Below are 18,603 nucleotides of genomic sequence, written 5' to 3'. Positions count from 1 at the left end.
ACTCCCCCCTTCCCCAAATACTCTCTGCCTTTTCAGCTCGCCTGGGAAGCGGGGAATCCCCCTTCCCGGGGTGGAAGTCTCCGCCCGGCCGCCCACCCACCCACCCACCCAGCAGGTCCGGCGCGACGCCCCCTCCCCACCCAGGCTCCGCCGGATTCCGGGGATGCCGGCTCCCGCAGCAACACAAAGGGAAAGCAAGCCCTGGCGGACCTTTGGAGGAGGGAGGCATGCTCCTGCGACCCCCGCCCCTCTCTTCTCCATCCATCCATCCATCCCTCCGCAGCAGCCGCCCCTTCCCCAATTCTGTGCCAAGGCAAGCGGGGAGGGGGGGGCGCGCGCAAGAAAGCCACCTTCCCAGCCCTTGGCTTGCCCTGCGCCGGGCAGGGGGGGGGGCTGTCCCCACGCCTGCCCCTTCCCCACCTCACCTGGACTTGCATGAAGGAGCCGCGGTAGAAGCAGCAAGCGGCGGCCGACAAGGCACTCCAAAGGCTGCAGCGGTCCGTCATGTCTCCGTCCGGCCCGGGCACCCCGGCTGGAGATGCCGCTTCTGCAACCGCGGAGCTTTAACTTCAGCTGCTTCCCACATTACCTCATCCTTCGGCGGGGGCGGGGCGGGGGCGGAGCCTAAGGATGGGGAGGGGGGCGCTGGGGGTGGTGGCGGGCAGCCGGGGGTCCCCTACCCCCAGCCCAGCATCCCTTCTCCTGGAGCCAAAACTGGTCTCTTTATCCCTGCTTGCTCTTGGGTTGCATCTCCCACCACAAAAATAAATAAAACGCCAGCTCAGTCACTTCCTTCACTTTTTTTGGGGGGGGGGAGAGGCTTTGTTTCCCACCTGTCCTTGACCCCCAGGTGCCCATCAGAGGGTTGACCTCCCTCCGCCTCTCCCAGACTCAAATGCATTCACACAACCTCCCTGCTCTTAAACCAGATATTTGCAGCCGGAGAAACTTGGATTCGAGAAACGGGAAGGTTGGTGATGGGGCAAGATCTCGCCACCGCCAAAACCCACCACCCATGCCTAAAAGTCAGTCCCGAATGCTCCTGGTTGGGGGATAAAATCTGGCTGCGGGCTCAGGAAAACATCTAAAGCGGCTTCTTACCTCCATACATTTGTCTTTAAAGGTAAAGGTTCCTCTCGCTCATATGTGCTAGTCGTTCCCAGCTCTAGAGGGCGGTGCTCATCTCCGTTTCAAAGCCGAAGAGCCAGCGCTGTCCGAAGACGTCTCCGTGGTCACGTGGCTGGCGTGACTCAACCCCGAAGGGGCACGGAACGCTGTTCCCTTCCCACCAAAGGTGGTCCCCATTTTTCTACTTGCATTTTTGACCTGCTTTCGAACTGCTAGGTTGGGCAGAAGCTGGGACAAGTAAGTTGTCAACTCTATGGGTAATCCTTGATTTATGACCACAATCGGGGCTCAGATTTCCATTGCTAAGCAGTGTGGTTGTTAAGTGAGTCGCGCCCGATTTGGAGCGGCTGTGGAAATGGCTAGAGCTTTTGGCAACAGCGATTGCAATCTTTAAATCCTTCACTAAACTTCATGTGGAATTTATCCTAGGTTTGACCTTGGCTGATTCCGGACAATGGTGCATTAAATATCATTTTTAATGTCTCCAAGCAGGTTTTTTTTTTTTTAGTATTTCCAGCCTCTGGCACATTCTGCCCCAATGTTCAATTAGGGCTTGTGGCCCAACTGGACAAGATCCGCATCTTTCTTTCTTTCCAGCGCAAGTTTTCTGAAGCTGGGAGCGGGCTGTTAATACCCATCATCCTTAGCCAGATGCAGTGACGGGAGCACCGCAGTCCAACGACTCAGAAGGTGGGGTCTTCGTGGGTCTTTTGGGGGAACGAATGATGAGCATTTGAAACAGGGCAGAAATCGGAATTATGGGATCAGAGCCCAATTTAAAATCAGAAACTTTTTTTTTACTGCTCCCATCCCCAAAACTTCAGCATCTAAAAGGCACGCGGTGGCTCAGTGGCTAAGATGCTGAGCTTGTCGATCAGAAAAGGTCGGCAGTTCGGCGGTTCGAATCCCCAGCGCTGCCTAACGGAGCGAGCTCCCGTGACTCGTCCCAGCTTCTGCCAACCGAGCAGTTCGTAAGCACGTTAAAAAATGCAAGTAGGAAAATAGGAACCACCTTTGGTGGGAAGGGAACAGCGTTCCGTGCGCCTTCGGCGTTGAGAAATGCCAGCCATATGACCACGGAGACGTCTTCGGACAGCGCTGGCTCTTCGGCTTTGAAATGAAGATGAGCATCGCCCCCTAGAGTCGGGAACGACTAGCACAAATGTGGGAGGGGCACCATTGCTTTTATACCTGTTTTCACACAGCTTTTATCATCTGGCTGATGGGTGGATGATAAAATCCTGTTCCTGCCCTGCTTAGTGTCTAATCTGCCCCCCCGGAGGTTTAAGCTCTGTGTACAAAATTCATTAAAACCCTTTTTTGGGGAAGGGGAGGGAGGTGGGTTAAATGGCTATAAAGAGTGGAACAAGCTCTGTTTAATCTATGGCTTGTTCCAGCCAACAAGCCAGAAACCTGCCACTTCCAAAGGCGTGGGACTTTTGTGGCTGTCTTCCTCCTCGGGCCGCACAAAATATTTGGAATTATTTCTCACGAATCCTGAGGATTATTTCTTTAGTTGTTAGCTGGTTGTCTGACCCATCACGACCCCATGGATAATGTTCCTCTAGGCCTTCCTGTCCTCTACCATCCCCTGGATCCATTGAAGCTCACTCCGACTGCTTCGGTGACTCTATCCAACCATCTCATACTCTTCTTTCTTCTTCTTCTTCTTCTTCTTCTTCTTCTTCTTCTTCTTCTTCTTCTTCTTCTTCTTCTTCTTCTTCTTCTTCTTCTCCTCCTCCTCCTTCCTCCTCTTTTCTCCTCTTTTCTCCTCTTCTCCACTATTCCTTCTCCCTCTCTTTCTCTCTTTCTCTCTTCACATTCTTAATTGTTGTTGTTGTTAGTTGCGAAGTCTTGTCCAACCCATCGTGACCCCATGGACAACATTCCTCCAGGCCTTCCTGTCCTCTACCATCCTCTGGAGTCCATTGAAGCTCACGCCGACTGCTTTGGTGACTCCATCCAGCTCCCTCCTTCTCTGCCGTCCCCTTCTTCTTCTTTTGCCCTCCATCGTTCCCAGCATGAGGCTCTTCTCCAGGGATTCCTTCATTCTCATTAGGTGGCCAAAGGATTTGAGTTTCCTCTTCAGGATCTGGCCTTCTAAAGAGCAGTCAGGGTTGATCTCCTCTAGGACTGACCGGTTGGATGGTCTTGCAGTCCAAGGGACTCGCAGGGGTCTTCTCCAGCACCATAGCTGGAAAAAAAGCTATGCATAACTTAGCTTCTTTAAGCACCGCCATTTCCCTCGGCCTTGCTTGGAGTATGTTTGGAAGTTTTGTTCCCGGTGTCCAGCTTGCAAATGGCTGGCTATCCTTCTCATTTAAATTGCAATTTTAAATTTCCTTGCCTAATATCCCAGGGCCATCTGGGTCCCATTAGGGGGTACGGCTCAGCCTGAGCCATCAATCATCCCCTTGCAATCTTTTTGGCATTTTTTGTTAACTCTGCAGAGTGACCCTCTGCTCCTCAGAGCAACGGCCCCGGCCCCTCAGCCCTTTTGACCCAGGCTTCCTTAAAAAGCACGAAGCGAAGCTGAGTCCTGGTCCTGGCAAAACCCGTTTTCTTTATACGGCTGTGAATTCCTTTCATTCACAGTCAGCAAGGCTTTAGCAAGCAGTCTTTTCCGAGGAACGTTTATCCACACGCACCTTATCTCGCTCGGAGAGCTGCCAAATAACTAAATTTCCAAATGGCAGGGCAAGGCAAAACTTGGCACGGAGTCTCTTATAGTCACAAACAGAACTTTCCACTCTTGAAACGACCGAAGGAATGAATTGCTTCCTGCAAACGCCCCCTCTCCATTCGCTCCTCTTTTGTTTCCTCTGGGAGGGGCCAATCACCGCCAAGGTGTGGCTTTACTCCCAAGACAACCCGGTTTCTTAGCCGTTCTTGTCTTCTGGCAGCTCTGTGCATGCGCACACTGGGAACAGGCTCCAGCTGTTCCTCTGCCTCACTGCTGTCTAGCTCCCTCTCTGCCTCCGACGCAGAGCCCTCGTCTGAGCTTTCCTCAGCCCCCAGGACTGGCCCATCCTCCTCCTCACTCTCCAACTCTGCTGCCAACTCCTCTGGCTGCCGGCAGGACACCAACCCTTTGCTTCTTCCTTGCTAAAAAGCAGAGATGCTTTTTAGCATCTCATTTGTGGGGGGGGGGGGGACCCAGGTGGCAGCTTCATTGGAAGGCAATGTCAGTCAGCAAGAATGTTTGGCAGGGACTCAAGTGGTTTGAGAGGAATTCTCACCTTCTGCTTGACGCTTGGCAGCTCCCGAGCGTGGCGCCTTCCTATCCAGAGGCAGAAGCCGTCGATGCCCGCTGCCAATTTATTTTCGTGCCCTTTGTAGGAACCCGCTGCAAAAAAAAAAAAAAAACCCTGGCTTTCGGCTAGGTTGCATCCATTTATCTCCACATAGATTCGCCCGGTTTTCAGTTACTCCCTTTGCAATAATCAGCATTTTCAATCTGATTCCCAGCCTGCTCTTTCCTTCTGCAAAATATATGGCTCCTCTGTCATCCTTCAGTCAGGATTGCGGCAGTGTGGCTTGAATTGTTGGGGTTATTGTGACCCTCACAGAGTCAGCAAACATATTGTTGTGGATTCGGAGAGTGAGGAGGTTGGGGAGGAACCTGGGCCAGTCCTGGAGTCTGGGGAAGGCTCTGATGAGGGCTCTGTGTCGGAGGCAGAGAGGGGGCCAGGGCCGTCTGACAGTTATCAGCTGCCTTCAGAGTCAGGCATCAGTGAGGCAGAAGAACAGCTGGAGCCTGTTCCCGGTGTGTGCACGCACAGAGTTGCCAGACGAAGGGAACAGCTAAAGAACAGGGGTCGACTTGGGAGTAAGGCCACAGGTGGACCATGAATGGCCCCTCCCAGAGGGAACAAAAGAGGAGCGAAAGGGAAGTGTAGTTTGCAGGAGACAATTAGTTCGCTTAATTGGTTCGTGACTCTCCGAGACTCCTTGCCAAGTTTTGCAGACATGGGCCTGTCAGCTCTCCATGCCAGATAAGGTCTGTGACCGTAAATCCTCCCTCGAAAGACTTTGCTGGATGTGAAGGAGCAGAATTCACAGTAGATTAACAGCTAAAGAACAGGAGTCAACTTGGGAGTAAAGCCACAGGTGGACGATGAATAGCCCCTCCCATAGGAAATAAAAGAGGAGCGAAAGGGGAGTGGGCTTTTGCAGGAAACAATTCGTTCATTTGTTTGCTAGTTCATTTCAGGAGTGTGAAGATCTGTCCGTGAATCTCAGAGACTCTGTGCCCAGCCTTTCCTTGCAGTGCACTGCGTTTGGAAAATATTTACATGGCAGCTTTCCAAGATAGATAAGGTCTGTAGTCATAAATACTCCTTTGAAAGACTGTTTGCCAGGCCTTGGCTGAATGTAAATGGGAGGAATTCACATTCGTTTAACAAAAGGGATTTTGTCGGGACCAGGAATCTGCTTCATGCTTTTTGAGGAAAGCCTAGGTCAGAACACATATATTCAGCCAAAATAGTGCACATCTTGCTGTCTATTGTGACTGGTTAAAATCACCCAAGTGGGTCTTAAAACGCGAGATATTTGAAATGGGGTGCGAACATCTAAGGCTCAATTCTTGCAAGTAACACATTTTGGGGTGCTCAATAAGATTCATATCCCTGATAATCGCAGGGAACCAAAATAGGAGAAAGGAAAGAGAGATGGTTTCCCTACCTTAACATATTCGCTCGAAGATCCTAATCCGTCAGGGGGCCTAGAAATAAAGGGCATTGTTAGAAATGAGCAAAAATCAGTCAAAATACCAGCAATTTAAGGGAAAGCTTAGGTGAAGCATTAGAAATATTGCTGAAATAAGCCCCCTGGAAACTGACAGGCTACAGTTTGCAGTAGACAAAATGTGTGACTGTGACACTTACCCGCTTTTGAATATTGAAAAATCATCGTTTAGACAGCATTGTACTTATTAAACTGTTACTTATTAAAATTACATGCCACCTGCCTCGTCACCGCCTCTCTTCGAAAGCTCATCACTGGTTACCTGCACCCGCTCCTTTGAAAGCGGTCCTCTGAGGTTTCTAGACTGACCACTCTGGTTTGGTTCCATGGTGTCTAAACCAGGATCTGTCTGTCTATGGTATCATCTATCTATCCATCTATCCATCCATCCATCCATCCATCCATCCATCTATCATCTATCTATCTATCTATCTATCTATCTATCTATCTATCTATCTATCTATCTATGGTATCATCCATCCATCCATCCATCCATCCATCCATCCATCCATCCATCTATCTATCTATTGTATCATCCATTCATCCATCCTTTCATCCATCCATCCATCTACTCTATCTACTCTATTTATCTATCATCTATCTATCTATCTATCTATCTATCTATCTATCTATCTATCTATCTATCTATCTATCTATCTATCTATCTATCTATCTATCTATCTATCTATTTATCTAATCATCCATCCATCCATCCATCCATCCATCCATCCATCCATCCATCCATCCATCCATCTATCTATCTATCTATCTATCAGCTATCAGTTGTGGTGGCGCAGTGGTTAGAATGCAGTATTGCAAGGTAACTCTGCCCACTGCCAACAGTTTGATCCTGACCGGCTCCAGGTTGACTCACTTCCTGCCAATCTGAGTTTGATCAAACGAGGACCCAGATTGTTGGGGGCAAGAGGCTGACCCTGTAAATCGCTTAGAGAGGGATGTAAAGCATCTTGAAGTGGTATATAAGTCTAAGTGCTATTGCTATCAATGCACAGGCTGAACCGAGCGTAGGCACAAACCTACGTTTCAGCAAACCATGGCTTAAGTGTGATGAATGGCCTCTGTTGAATGACCTCTGGTAGCTCCTCAGATACATTTTGGCATGTATCCATCAATGAATATTTCCTCTTGCTTTGAGATGCCTTGCTTTCTAGTTAAGAATACGTGGAAAGTTTTTTCAGCAAAGGTTTTTTTCCCCTTTGTGCCTTGAAAAACTAAACAATGACATCATCAGATTAATAGAGTCCTGGGATATTTTGCTCATAATTATGTATCGCCGATTGTCCTATTTTCAAGCCTTGGCATTCATCTATTCCTATGGAGAATTCAGAGCATTAATCTGCTTAACAGAGGGACCTTGGAAGGGACCTTGTAGGTCATCTAGTCCAACCCCCTGCCCAAGCAGGAAACCCTACACAAAATGCCTCACTTAACAACAGAAAGTTTGGATTCGATTGTGGTCATACATCGAGGACTATCTGTGTTGTTCCAAAAATAATATGAACCTCTCCCGGATGTTATTTCATCAATGTGGCTTGAATGCAGTGATTATATAGAAGCAAAGTTGGTCTATTCTTGTTTTTGAGACAATTCTAAAAAAAAAAAAAAGCAATTTGGACATTTAAAAATAGATTAAGAGATTAACAGAGTTGGAAGGGACCTTGGAGGTCATTTAGTCCAACCCCTTCCACTCAAGCAGGAGAACCTACACCATTTCTGACAGATGCCAGTCCAATCTCCCCTTGAAAGCCTCCAGGGATGAAGCTCCCACAACTTCTGAAGGCAACTTCTGTTCCATGGGTTGATTGTTCTCACTGTTAGGAAATTCCCCCTTATTTCCAGGTTGAATTTATCTCCTTGGTCCGTTTCCATCCATTGTTCCTTGTCTGGATTTCGGGTGCTTTGGAGAATAGCTCGACACCCTCCTCTCTGGGGCAGCCTCTCAAATATTGGAAGACTGCTATCCTGTCTCCCCTGGTCCTTCTCTTCCCTAAACTAGCCATGCCCAGTTCCTGCAACTGTTCATCGTATGTTTTAGCCTCCAGTCCCCTAATCATCCTGGTTGCTCTTCTCTGCACTCTTTCTAGTGTCTCAATACCATTTTTATAGTGTGGGGACCAAAACTGGATGCAGTATCCTAGGTGTGGTCTTACTAAGGCTTTATAGAGTGGTAGTAGTACCTCCCATGATCTTGATTGTCTCCCTCTGTTAAAGCAATTTAGGATTGTGTTGGCTTTTTTTTTTTTTTGGCTACCGCCACATACTGCTGTGTTATAGACAAGCTGGGGGCCTGTAAAATCTTTGTAAACAGCTGTGCTGTGCTGTTTGGCCGTGACAATGGTGTGTGTGTGTGGGGAGGGGTCTTTTTGCTTTGATTCGACACGTGTTTGCTTCCCCTGCCTGTCCCCCAGGATCGGAGAGGAAGCAAGGATCACATCAATGGGCACACCCATCCATTTCCTCGCTGCTTCTCCGCCCCATCTGTTTCCCCCCCCCCCCCCCCCGAATGGTAGGAACACCAAGGCCCATCTTGCAAGGACGGAAACGGTGGGGCTGGAGAAGAGGGACGAAAATAGCTGGGAGGGTCTCGGGGTCAGCAGCCAGGCGGGCTTCCTGTGCTGGAAGTGGTTAGTCTTCATCCTTTTCCCCTTTGGGCTGATTTCTCCATCAAGAAGTAGGATGTGGCTAAATATTAGGACATATTTTTCCTGTCCGTCGTGCAGGTTAAGTTGTTTTCTGGGGCAGGAAACTTTTTACAGCCTAAGTAATTTTCTTTTATCCGTTGCCCTTCTCTGTTGGCTCCACTCAACCTCCCATCTAAGTCCTAAATTCTTCTTTCTGCTTGTAAATGTCTCCCCTTCTCGAAATATGTTTAAACATTAAATTGAAATATATTTCAATTTATTTATCCATGTGTCTATTTCTCCATGTAGTATGATTGTATTACATTTGTCCTTCTCGTCTGTTCCACTACCTTCTATTATCACTATCATTATTGTTATTATCAAGGAGAGAAGCAACTTAGAACTGAGGAGAAACTTCCTGACAGTTAGAACAGTTAATCAGTGGAACAGAAGTTGCCTCCAGAAGTTGTGAATGCCCCAACACTGGAAGTCTTTAAGTAGATGTTGGATAGCCATTTGTCTGAAACGGTATAGGGTTTCCTGCCTAGGCAGGGGGTTGGACTAGAAGACCTCCAAGGTCCCTTCCAACTCTACTATTGTATTGTATTGTATTATTGTTTTGGTATTATAATTATTAATACTCTGCGTGTACAATGAGAGCGGATGCACTGGAGACAAAATTCCTTGTGTGTCTATCTCACTTGGCCGAATAAAATACATGGAGACCTCGACTTACGACCATGACCGCAAAATATTTCAGACTTTATATGTCTGGAGCCTCTTTGCTCAGCCCTTCGCATGAGACCCCGAATGGTGACTCATTCAGAGACGAAAGAGCGAACTGCTTACATTACGAGAGCATCTTCTGCCAGCCCAACCGCAGGGCGAAGGAAGGAAGGAGCCGGAGGGAAGTTCCAGGTTGTAGGCAACGATATCCTGGTTTTTCGTTAACCATGGTTTATCCCTCTCCCCTCTTCAAGTCACGAGAGGCCAGATTCACCTTGCATGCTAAGCGTTTCAAAACACCCTGTTGAGTTTGGCGGATAAGAGTTGAAGCAGGTTGCAAAACGTCTGCAGCTGCCAAAGACCAAAATCGGAAGCGTGGGAACCCATCTGCAAAGCACGAGGGAGACCTTCGTGATCTCGCCCCCCCAAAAAAGCCCCTAAGGGCTCTTTTTCTCCCCCCCCTCTTTTTTTTTTTTGCTGCAATCATCTCATCCCGAGCTCGATGGGCCTTTTTCGCAGCCTTTACCCCACCCCAGTTGCCCCTAAAGTTTTCCACCCAGCCTAGATTACCAAATGAAGACGGGCTTCATGGATGGGAGGGGGGGAGAGGGATGGGAGGGGGGGAGAGGGGACCGTGAGAAAAATTCTTTCAGGGTTGAGAATCTGCCTGGAGGGTGGGGGGATTCTGGGCAGGAAACCAAGAATTTTGAGAGCAACCAGGGACTAAATCTTTTTTAAAAAGCAGAAATCTCGCAGCTGCTGATCCCTTAAGATCCCCCATCCTCCTTCCTAACTTCTCAACTTAAGCCTTGCAGAACCAACCCAGCCTGCTCCCTCCTCAAATCTTCCGTCCCCAGACTCCCATGCCAGGAAAAGATAAATAATTAAAGTCCCAATTAATCTATGTTTTTTTTTAAAACCTTTGCATTAAATACATATACAGGCAGCCCTCGAGTTAGGACCGCAATTGTGTCCCAAAATGGATGCTGTTAAGTGAGAGAAGGGGGAATATCCGTGTATGCATTTTTATATAACGAAATGAAAGTAACAAGAGAAAATGTGGAACGATGGAAGGCTGCCACCGAATATAAATGTGTATTCTTATCATTAGAAGCACCTAAGTTGATTGAGTGTAATGATTATGATTAAATTGATTAACTTTATTTATATTGAAATGCCTGACACCCAGGTGCCACACTGTTCACCCGTGGATTTGAGATATTTATAAAGCATTAAAAAAATAAACTTTTTTTTAAAAAGTCACTAAAATAAGAGGACAGGGAGTTCACTAAAAGAGCTGCCACACAGCATGATGAATAAATATATATACTTGATAAGGGAAGAGAGCTTGTGGCTTAGAGGTTATTATAACTGCTTAACATGTAAAATAGCCCAAGTTCGAATCCCAGTAAGGGTATGGCTAGCTGATGAGAGCTAAATAGCTTGAAATAGATCTATACTAATCTCCCTTCATTTATTTATGAGCAAAAAATTCAATACACACACACGAGTATAGCAGGTGCCTTGACAAAACATCTAATCATTCCCCTGGCTCAGCTGATAAGGGGGGAGAGCTTGTGGCTTAGAGCTTATTACAACTGCCTAACATGTAAAATACACCAAGTTCAAATCCCAGCAAGGGTATGGCTAGCTGATGAGAGCTAAATAGCTTGAAATAGGTCTATACTAGTCTCCCTTCATTTATTTATCAGCAAAAAAAAAGATCTTTGTGTGTTGCATTTGTGCTGATAAATAACTAAAGGGAGACTAGTATAGATCTATTTCAAGCTATTTAGCTCTCATCAGCTAGCCATACCCTTGCTGGGATTTGAACCTGTTTTTACATATTAGGCAGTTCATATATATATATATGAAGTTAGGAAGCCGTGTGTGTGTGTGTGTGTATATGTGTGTGTGGCTTTCTAACTGCTTGCAGATGTCTTCAGCCAGCGTCTGATTCCCACGCCAAGGCCAGCTCGGGTAATTCGGCAAAGAAACGATGGTGGGAATTTTTGAAGGAAGATGACTATTTTTTCCTGGCTGGTCAAAGGGCAGGGGGATTTTATGGGCCCTCTGGGGAGGCGTCAGCCCAAGCATGGCCGCTAAGCCAAGACACTTCCTTACAATCTTGAAACGTTGCCCTTCAAAATACAATCCATTTTGTTTTAGGGCACAATATTCTGTGTCAATGCTAAAATATCCTCTTCTTTTGGCTCGAAAGACCACCAGGGTGGGCTTGTGTACCCCCCCCCCCCGAAGGCATAAATCTGTCCTGCAAACCCCAGAGGCTGATTTTATAGGAGTCGACTTGTCTTTAAACTTATCTGAAGGAACGAAAAGAAAATTATTGAAGAATTCTCCCAATCTTACTACTGGATTCCCAAGTAGTATACTCCCAGCTCTTACTACCGGAATACACCTCCCATCGTCCCCAGCGAGGCGAGGCTGGAATTCTACCCCAAAGCAATGGCGCCAAACTAGGATTTTTGCAATTTTTCCACCGCTTGGGGATGTCAAATTGAGACACAGAGCCAACCGAATATTAGGAAAGGTCAGAGAAAAGGGAAAGAGAGTTAATGGGCTGAACTCAAACAGGGAAAAAAAACAGGGTTATATTCCCGCAATGGGGGAGGGAATTGGAGCCTGGTCTCCCTCACAGGGTTGTTGTGAAGCTATACCTCGCAGGACAGTGCCAAGAGTAAGAGTGAGATAAGATGCCACATTTCCTGCCTCTCTCAGCTATTTTCAGTCATAGAAACAGCGGCAATGTTATCAAAAAGTTCAAGGTTCCCCTCGCACATCTGTGCCAGTCGTTCCCGACTCTAGGGGGCGGTGCTCATCTCCGTTTCAAAGCCGGAGAGCCAGCGCTGTCCGAAGACGTCTCCGTGGTCATGTGGCCGGCATGACTCAACGCCGAAGGCGCACGGAACGCTGTTCCCTTCCCACCAAAGGTGGCTCCTATTTTTCTACTTGCATTGCTTTCGAACTGCTAGGTTGGCAGAAGCTGGGACAAAGTCACGGGAGCTCACTCCGTTACGCGGCGCTGGGGATTCGAACCGCCGAACTGCTGACTTCGCCCCTGAGCCATCGGCGTTTATTAGCCACTGTTCTAATAAAGGTACCATAGCATCCTAAGCAAGCTGCTATGGAGGAATCCATTTGATTCAAACAGATCGTTATTAGGACGAAAAATACTGGTCCTTCCAATTTCCTTGCTCTGTGCCTTGACCGTCAAAACAACTGCCTCTTTCTTTCAATGGCTGTTGTCGTTGTTTTTTTAAACTCACCACTTTTTCTATTTATTTTTATATTCTAAAAAAACCTCACAGCTTTTTTCTCTATGCCGACGGGAAAACCCAAATGTTTTTGAGAGTACTTAGTTTCTCTTTCCAAAGCAATCAATTGGGCCTTTGATTAAACTCTGCATACACACACACGCACACGAAAAAAGGAGGGTGAAAAAAAGAAAAGAATGACATGTTTTTCTTTAAAAAAAAAAGAAATTAAAAAACAACAACCACCACCAGTGGCCTAAAGAGATAAAAACCAAGATGTCCAGAAACTTTCTGAATATTTGAAAAGCGGAAAAGGCGTCGTGTGTCTGAAACATTGGAAAGCTAAACGCTGAAAAAGAGACCACAACAACGTTTTAAATCATGGCTTGCTTTCGTTTCGAACCTGGCGCGTAACCCTGACTCCTGTGGTTCGTAAACCACGATTTCTGGCTTCGTTAGCATGATCTGAGAACCCAGCCATTTTGGTCCTGAAAAAACATGACCGGTGAGAACCTAGCAGTGGTAGCTTGCAAACCTTGGTTTACAATCCGGCTAATGTCACTTACTTGACACCCCATAGTTAGAAGAAGGAGAAGGAGAAGGAGAAGGAGAAGGAGAAGGAGAAGGAGAAGAAGAGGAGGAGGAGGAGGAGGAGGAGGAGGAGGAGGAAGGAAGGAGAAGGGGTAAGAGGAGGAGGAGGTTATGTTGAAGAAGGAAGGAGAAAGGGGAGGAGGAGGTTATGTTGAAGAAGGAAGGAGAAAGGGGAGGAGGAGGAGAAGGAGAAGAAGAAGAAGAAGAAGAAGAAGAAGAAGAAGAAGAAGAAGAAAGGAGAAGGGGTAGGTGGAGAAGGAGAAGGAGAAGAAGAAGAAGGAGGAGGAGGAGGAGGAGGAGGAGGGAGGAGGGAGGAGGAGGAGGAGGAGGAGGAGGAGGAGGAAGGTAGGAAGGAGAAGGGGTAGGAGGAGGAGAAGGAGAGGGAGGAGGAGGAGGAGGAGAAGAGTTATGTTGAAGAAGGAAGGAGAAGGGGGAGGAGGAAGAGGAGGAGGAGGAAAAAGAAGAGAAGGAAGAAGAAGAAGAAGAAGAAGTAGAAGAAGAAGAAGAAGAAGAAGAAGAAGAAGAAGAAGAAGAAGAAGAAGAAGAACAACAAACAACAACACAAAACAACAAAACAACACAGTTTAGCTCAATGGGCAAAACCAGGATTGCTGTCCTACCATCGCAACAATTGCAAATCGTGCCAGGCCTCTGCTTGTGATGTTGTGAGTCCGTGTCTACCTTATTTGGGATTCCAGAACAACACCTGAAGGAGGAACCCAGCCTGAGATTGTGAACCAACGCAAAATCTTGGCCAAACGGATCCCGCCGGCCTTACCTGGTGGAGTCCAGGTTGGGGCGTTGCATCCCCACTTCGGCCATCACCTTGTCTCCTTGCTTGGTTACACCCCAGAGGGAAGGAGGAGGAGGTGAGGATCTTCTCCACACTCCACCAGACCGGCTGCCCCCTCCGTCCAGCTGCTGCGTCTCCCCTTCTCTGCCAGCCTTGGCCATCCATGCCCCTCCTTCCCTTCCTTCCTCCCTCCGGGCCTCAGTTTCTCCTCCTCCCCAACTCCCTGTTCCTCCCTCTTCCTCTGGAATGCACAGCCCAGCGGAGTTTGGAAACGGAGAGGATATTCCTACTCTTAATCCCACTTGGATCTGGAACCCTCTCTGATCCCACTCTCCGGAGATTACACAAAGCCCTTCCCCACCTTTCTGTGCGTGAGACAGTTTCTCAGGAGGCTGGAGGGTCCATCTCTGGGGTCAGAGGAGGGTAAGAGAGGACCCTGCAGCTCACGGAGTTGGGAGCACGGAAGCACCAGCTACGTTGGGGCAGCTGAGGACAATTTGATGGAAGGATACCATAGTTGGTTTTTTTGAGAAGGTTCCTTGACCTTCTCTTGTCCATCACTCAAAAGGGTTGTGTTGTATCCCTTGTGTAAGGTGGGTTGTCCTCTTTTCTCTCAACTCATTGCAATGTCTCCCGCCTGCCCGTTGCCATCTGCCTGACATAATGGCCTCCTCCTGCTTTACTACCGCGTTTCCCCGAAAATAAGACAGGGTCTTAATTTTTTTACACACACCCCCCCAAAAAATAAGTGCTTGGCCTTATTTTTGGGGAGGTCTTATTATTTTGGGGGTACAGGCGGTAGTGAGCGTGGTCACCTCACGGCTGTTGCTGTGTTGTAATATTTTTGGGGAGAGCTTGTTTTAGCACATGCGCTCAAAAGCCCCTTTTGGGGTAATTTGCTGGGGTGGCCTTATTTTCGGAGTAGTAGGGCTGGTTTCTCTTCTCTGCCAACGAGTTTAGTAAGCAGGCAAACGACTACCTAGAGTTGAGCAACTTCAAGACGAAGAGGACTTCAACTCCCAGCATTCCCCAGCCAGAGAAATCCACACCTGTTGCTGAGGTTGAGATACACTATCTCTAGAGGACCTCCCTGGCCATAATCTGGGGGGAGAGTGTGGGATTTTTGAAATGGAAGCTAGTGTTGTGACCCGCCAGTGGCCATCGGAGCTGGCAGCAGATTCGGACAGTGGGGAGGTTGGGGAGGAAGATGGGCCAGTCCTGGAGTCTGGGGAAGGCTCTGATGAGGGCTCTGTGTCGAAGGCAGAGAGGGGGTCGAGGCCATTTGACAGTTAACAGCTGCCTTCTTAGTCGGAGATCAGTGAGGCAGAAGAACAGCTGGAGCCTGTTCCTAGTGTGCGCATGCGCAGAGTTGCCAGACGAAGGGAACAGCTAAGGAACAGGGGTCTACTTGGGAGTAAGGCCACAGGTGGATGATGAATGGCCCCTCCAGAGGAAATAAAAGAGGAGCTAAAGGGGAGTGGAGCTTGCAGGAGGCCATTAGTTCACTTAATTGGTTTGTGACTCTCCGAGGCTCCTTGCCAGGTTTTGCAGATCTCGGCCTGGCAGCTCTCCAAGCCAGATAAGGTCTGTGACTGTAAATCCTCCCTTGAAAGACTTTGCTGGATGTGAATGAGCAGAATTCACGGCAAATTAATAATAGGAGTTTTTGTCTGGACAAGAAGTTTGCGTCAGGATCTTGGGAAGCCTCGATCAGAACAGAGGTACACTATCCTTTAGAGGACTTTCCTGGCTATAATTTGGGGGGAGGGGAGGGCAGAGCGAGGGATTTTTGAAATGTAAGCTAGATCCACATCTACACAAACACAACCAACGAGTGATGGACCATTAACACAACCCCTTGGTTTCCAGCAAGGTTACACCTATCTCACCTTTGTTCTCGGTCCTCTTCCAAGGTTGTCTCTTCAGTCCCTTGGTCTGTAGCCTCCATGGCAGTTTCCTCATGGGACAGGATTGCTTCTGTGGCCAGATCTTGCTTGAGGTCTTGTTGAGGCTTCTTCTCTTTGGTGGACTTCTTGCACTGCCCAGCACGGGCCCTCGGCATGGTGCCCAGGTGGCTGTAAGCGTCACGAGACTGGGCATAGTGAGATGGACTCAGGGGGAAGACTTCTAGATCATCCTGAGCCCTCTCAAGGGGTCTACATGTTCTTTGAAGACACTCCCGTTCTACCTGCTTCGGTTTCTCCTTTCTTCCTGGGCTGGAGATCTCTCCAGGTTCAAGGCAACACTGGGAGGAATTCTCAGCTTGGACCATCACTTCTGGACCAATGTTGACTATAGAAGACGACCTCTCTTTCTCGTTGGGTTCTGCTCCTTCTCCACCCGCTGGAGAACCTGCCTGCGGAGCAAGTACCCTTGCTCTGTCTCCAAGTTCCGTGGCCTTTGGCAACATTGGCCCCAAGGCCTTCTCTGCCCCATGGCTCTCAACCTTCTGTCTTGAACTGCCCCTGGGCATGGTACCCATGTGGGTGAACATGTGGCTGGAGCAGGCATAATGCGATGGGCTTTTGGGCCCAGCGCCCAAGTCGTCTTGGGTAATCTCAAAGCTGAAGGTCAGGAAGGCCTTGGAGGAGAGCGACCCCCCTCCGTGGGTCTCGGCGAGTCGGGGGGCTACGGAGACTCTGCGGAAGCCGAAGCTGCGAGGAATGCTACTCAGGCTCCCAAACCCTTTGAGCTTCAGGAATTCTGAAATCAAAACAAGAAGGGGGTCATTGACTTCCCAGGAACGACAACCGTGGAGATTTGCAAAATGTGTGTGTGTGTGTGTGTGTGTGTGTTTTCCCAAGCTTCCCCGAACCTATTTCTATTATTCTTCATTATCGGAAACAAGCTGCACGTTGTGGGTGTAATTTTTTCCTCCCTCCCAAAGACACAGCTCTCTTTTTCCTACCGTGATTTAAAAAAAAAAAATCTGCTGAACAGGATGCAGAAAATTTGCCGGGTTTTTTTCCCTTTTGTTATTGCTGAATAAGAGTTTTGTTGAAAGTTGAAGAATAAAAATTGGTAGCAAATAGGCTAAAGGAAGAATTTCTTTCTTTCTAAAGGAGGAGGCTTGAAATTTTGGGCTTGGGCAACCTGGAACTACACCGCCTACGGTCTGACCTGAACGTAGCACACAAAATTATCCGCTACAACGTCCTACCTGTCAAATGACTACTTCAGCTTCAACCGCAATAACACACGGGAAAACGATAGATACAAACTCAAGGTTAACCGCTCCAAGCTTGATTGAAGAAAATATGACTTCAGTCACAGAGTGGTCAATGCCTGGAATGCCCTACCTGACTCCGTTGTTACATCCTCAAACCATCAAACAGCTTCAACCTTCAACTGTCTACTGTGGACCTCACCCCATTCCTAAGAGGTCAGAAAAGGGGGCGTGCATAAGCGCACCAGCGTGCCTACCGTCCCTGTCCTACTGTCCCCATTGATTTGTCCTCATTTCTTATATATATACATATACTTGCTTATACTTATATGTTTATATTAAAATAGAATAACAGAGTTGGAAGGGAGCTTGGAGGTCTTCTAGTCCACCCCTCTGCTTAGGCAGGAATCCCTACACCACTTCAGACAAAGGGTTATCCAATCTCTTCTTTAAAAAAGTATATTCATGCTTATACTTGTTTTCTCATACATGCTTGACAAACTAAAATAAATAAAATAAATAAAATAAATAAAATAAATAAAATAAATAAAATAAATAAAATAAATAAAATAAATAAAATAAATAAAATAAATAAAATAAATAAAATAAATAAATAAAATAAAATAAATAAAATAAAATAAAATAAATAAAATAAATGAAATAAATAAATAAAATAAATGAAATAAAATAAATGAAATAAAATAAATAATAAAATAAATGAAATAAATAAATAAAATGAATAATAAAATAAATGAAATAAAATAAATAATAAAATAAATGAAATAAATAAATGAAATGAAATAAATGAAATAAATGAAATAATAAATAAAATAAATAAATAAGGAAAAATAGAAAAGAAAATTCCGTCTTTAGATGTTTTTTCTATCTTTACAGCATTATGGGAAGAGGGCCAACTTACTTCTAAAGTTCCTTTGTGACTCTTCTTCTTTCTATAATTTATCTTATAGAATCGTCAAAACCAGAGATCGTGAGTTCATTCCCCCCTCCTCCCCGCAAAAATTCCGTATAGGGTTTTCCAGCCACCAATAAATGTAGATAATGTCTTTTTTTTCCTAATCAAAGGTTAATCTAATCACTTTAGCCAGTACAATCATCTTCACCAATTATCCCTCTCTCGTACGTATTGCGAAATCTTTCGATCTTTGTGCACGGAATAACCTTGCTGCAGCTATCGTGAATAACAAACATGCTTTGTTTTCCCAACTTTTTAATCTATCAATCCCAAGAGGAGAAATGTAGTTTTTGGCGTGTATTCGGTTTTGGTCACCACGATGTAAAAAAGATGTGGAGACTCTGGAAAGAGGTGCAGAGAAGAGCAACAAAGAGGATTAGGGGACTGGGGGCTAAAACATATGAAGAACGGTTGCAGGAACTGGGTATGTTTAGCTTAAGAGAAAGAAGGACTAGGGGAGACATGATAACAGTGTTCCAATATCTCAGGGGTTGCCCCAAAGAAGAGGGAGTCAATCTATTCTCCAAAGCACCTGAGGGCAGGACAAGAAGCAATGGGTG

At 46.8% G+C, this 18,603-nt stretch overlaps 1 protein-coding gene across 5 annotated transcripts in view; it reads right to left on the bottom strand.

The window, feature by feature from the left end:
* Positions 1-18,603, bottom strand: part of SH2D3C (SH2 domain containing 3C) — a 48,310-nt gene that overhangs the window by 27,172 nt on the left and 2,535 nt on the right. For 2 of the 5 annotated variants that reach the window (XM_081967131.1, XM_081967132.1), the window contains exons 2-3: positions 15,794-16,607; positions 5,815-5,854 (exon numbers count right to left, since the gene is read on the bottom strand). In XM_081967131.1, coding sequence (XP_081823257.1) covers positions 5,815-5,854; positions 15,794-16,607 — 854 coding nt within the window. Of the gene's footprint in view, positions 1-425; positions 528-5,814; positions 5,855-13,889; positions 14,327-15,793; positions 16,608-18,603 lie in introns of those variants that run through there. The other 3 variants (XM_081967134.1, XM_081967133.1, XM_081967135.1) reach the window with 3 other exon arrangements.

Source organism: Natrix helvetica, assembly GCF_964273705.1.
Source record: "Natrix helvetica genome assembly, chromosome: 15".
Taxonomy (NCBI): Eukaryota; Metazoa; Chordata; class Lepidosauria; order Squamata; family Natricidae; genus Natrix; species Natrix helvetica.
The sequence above is the reverse complement of the archived record's forward strand: the minus strand, read 5'-3'. Positions and strand labels throughout refer to the sequence as shown.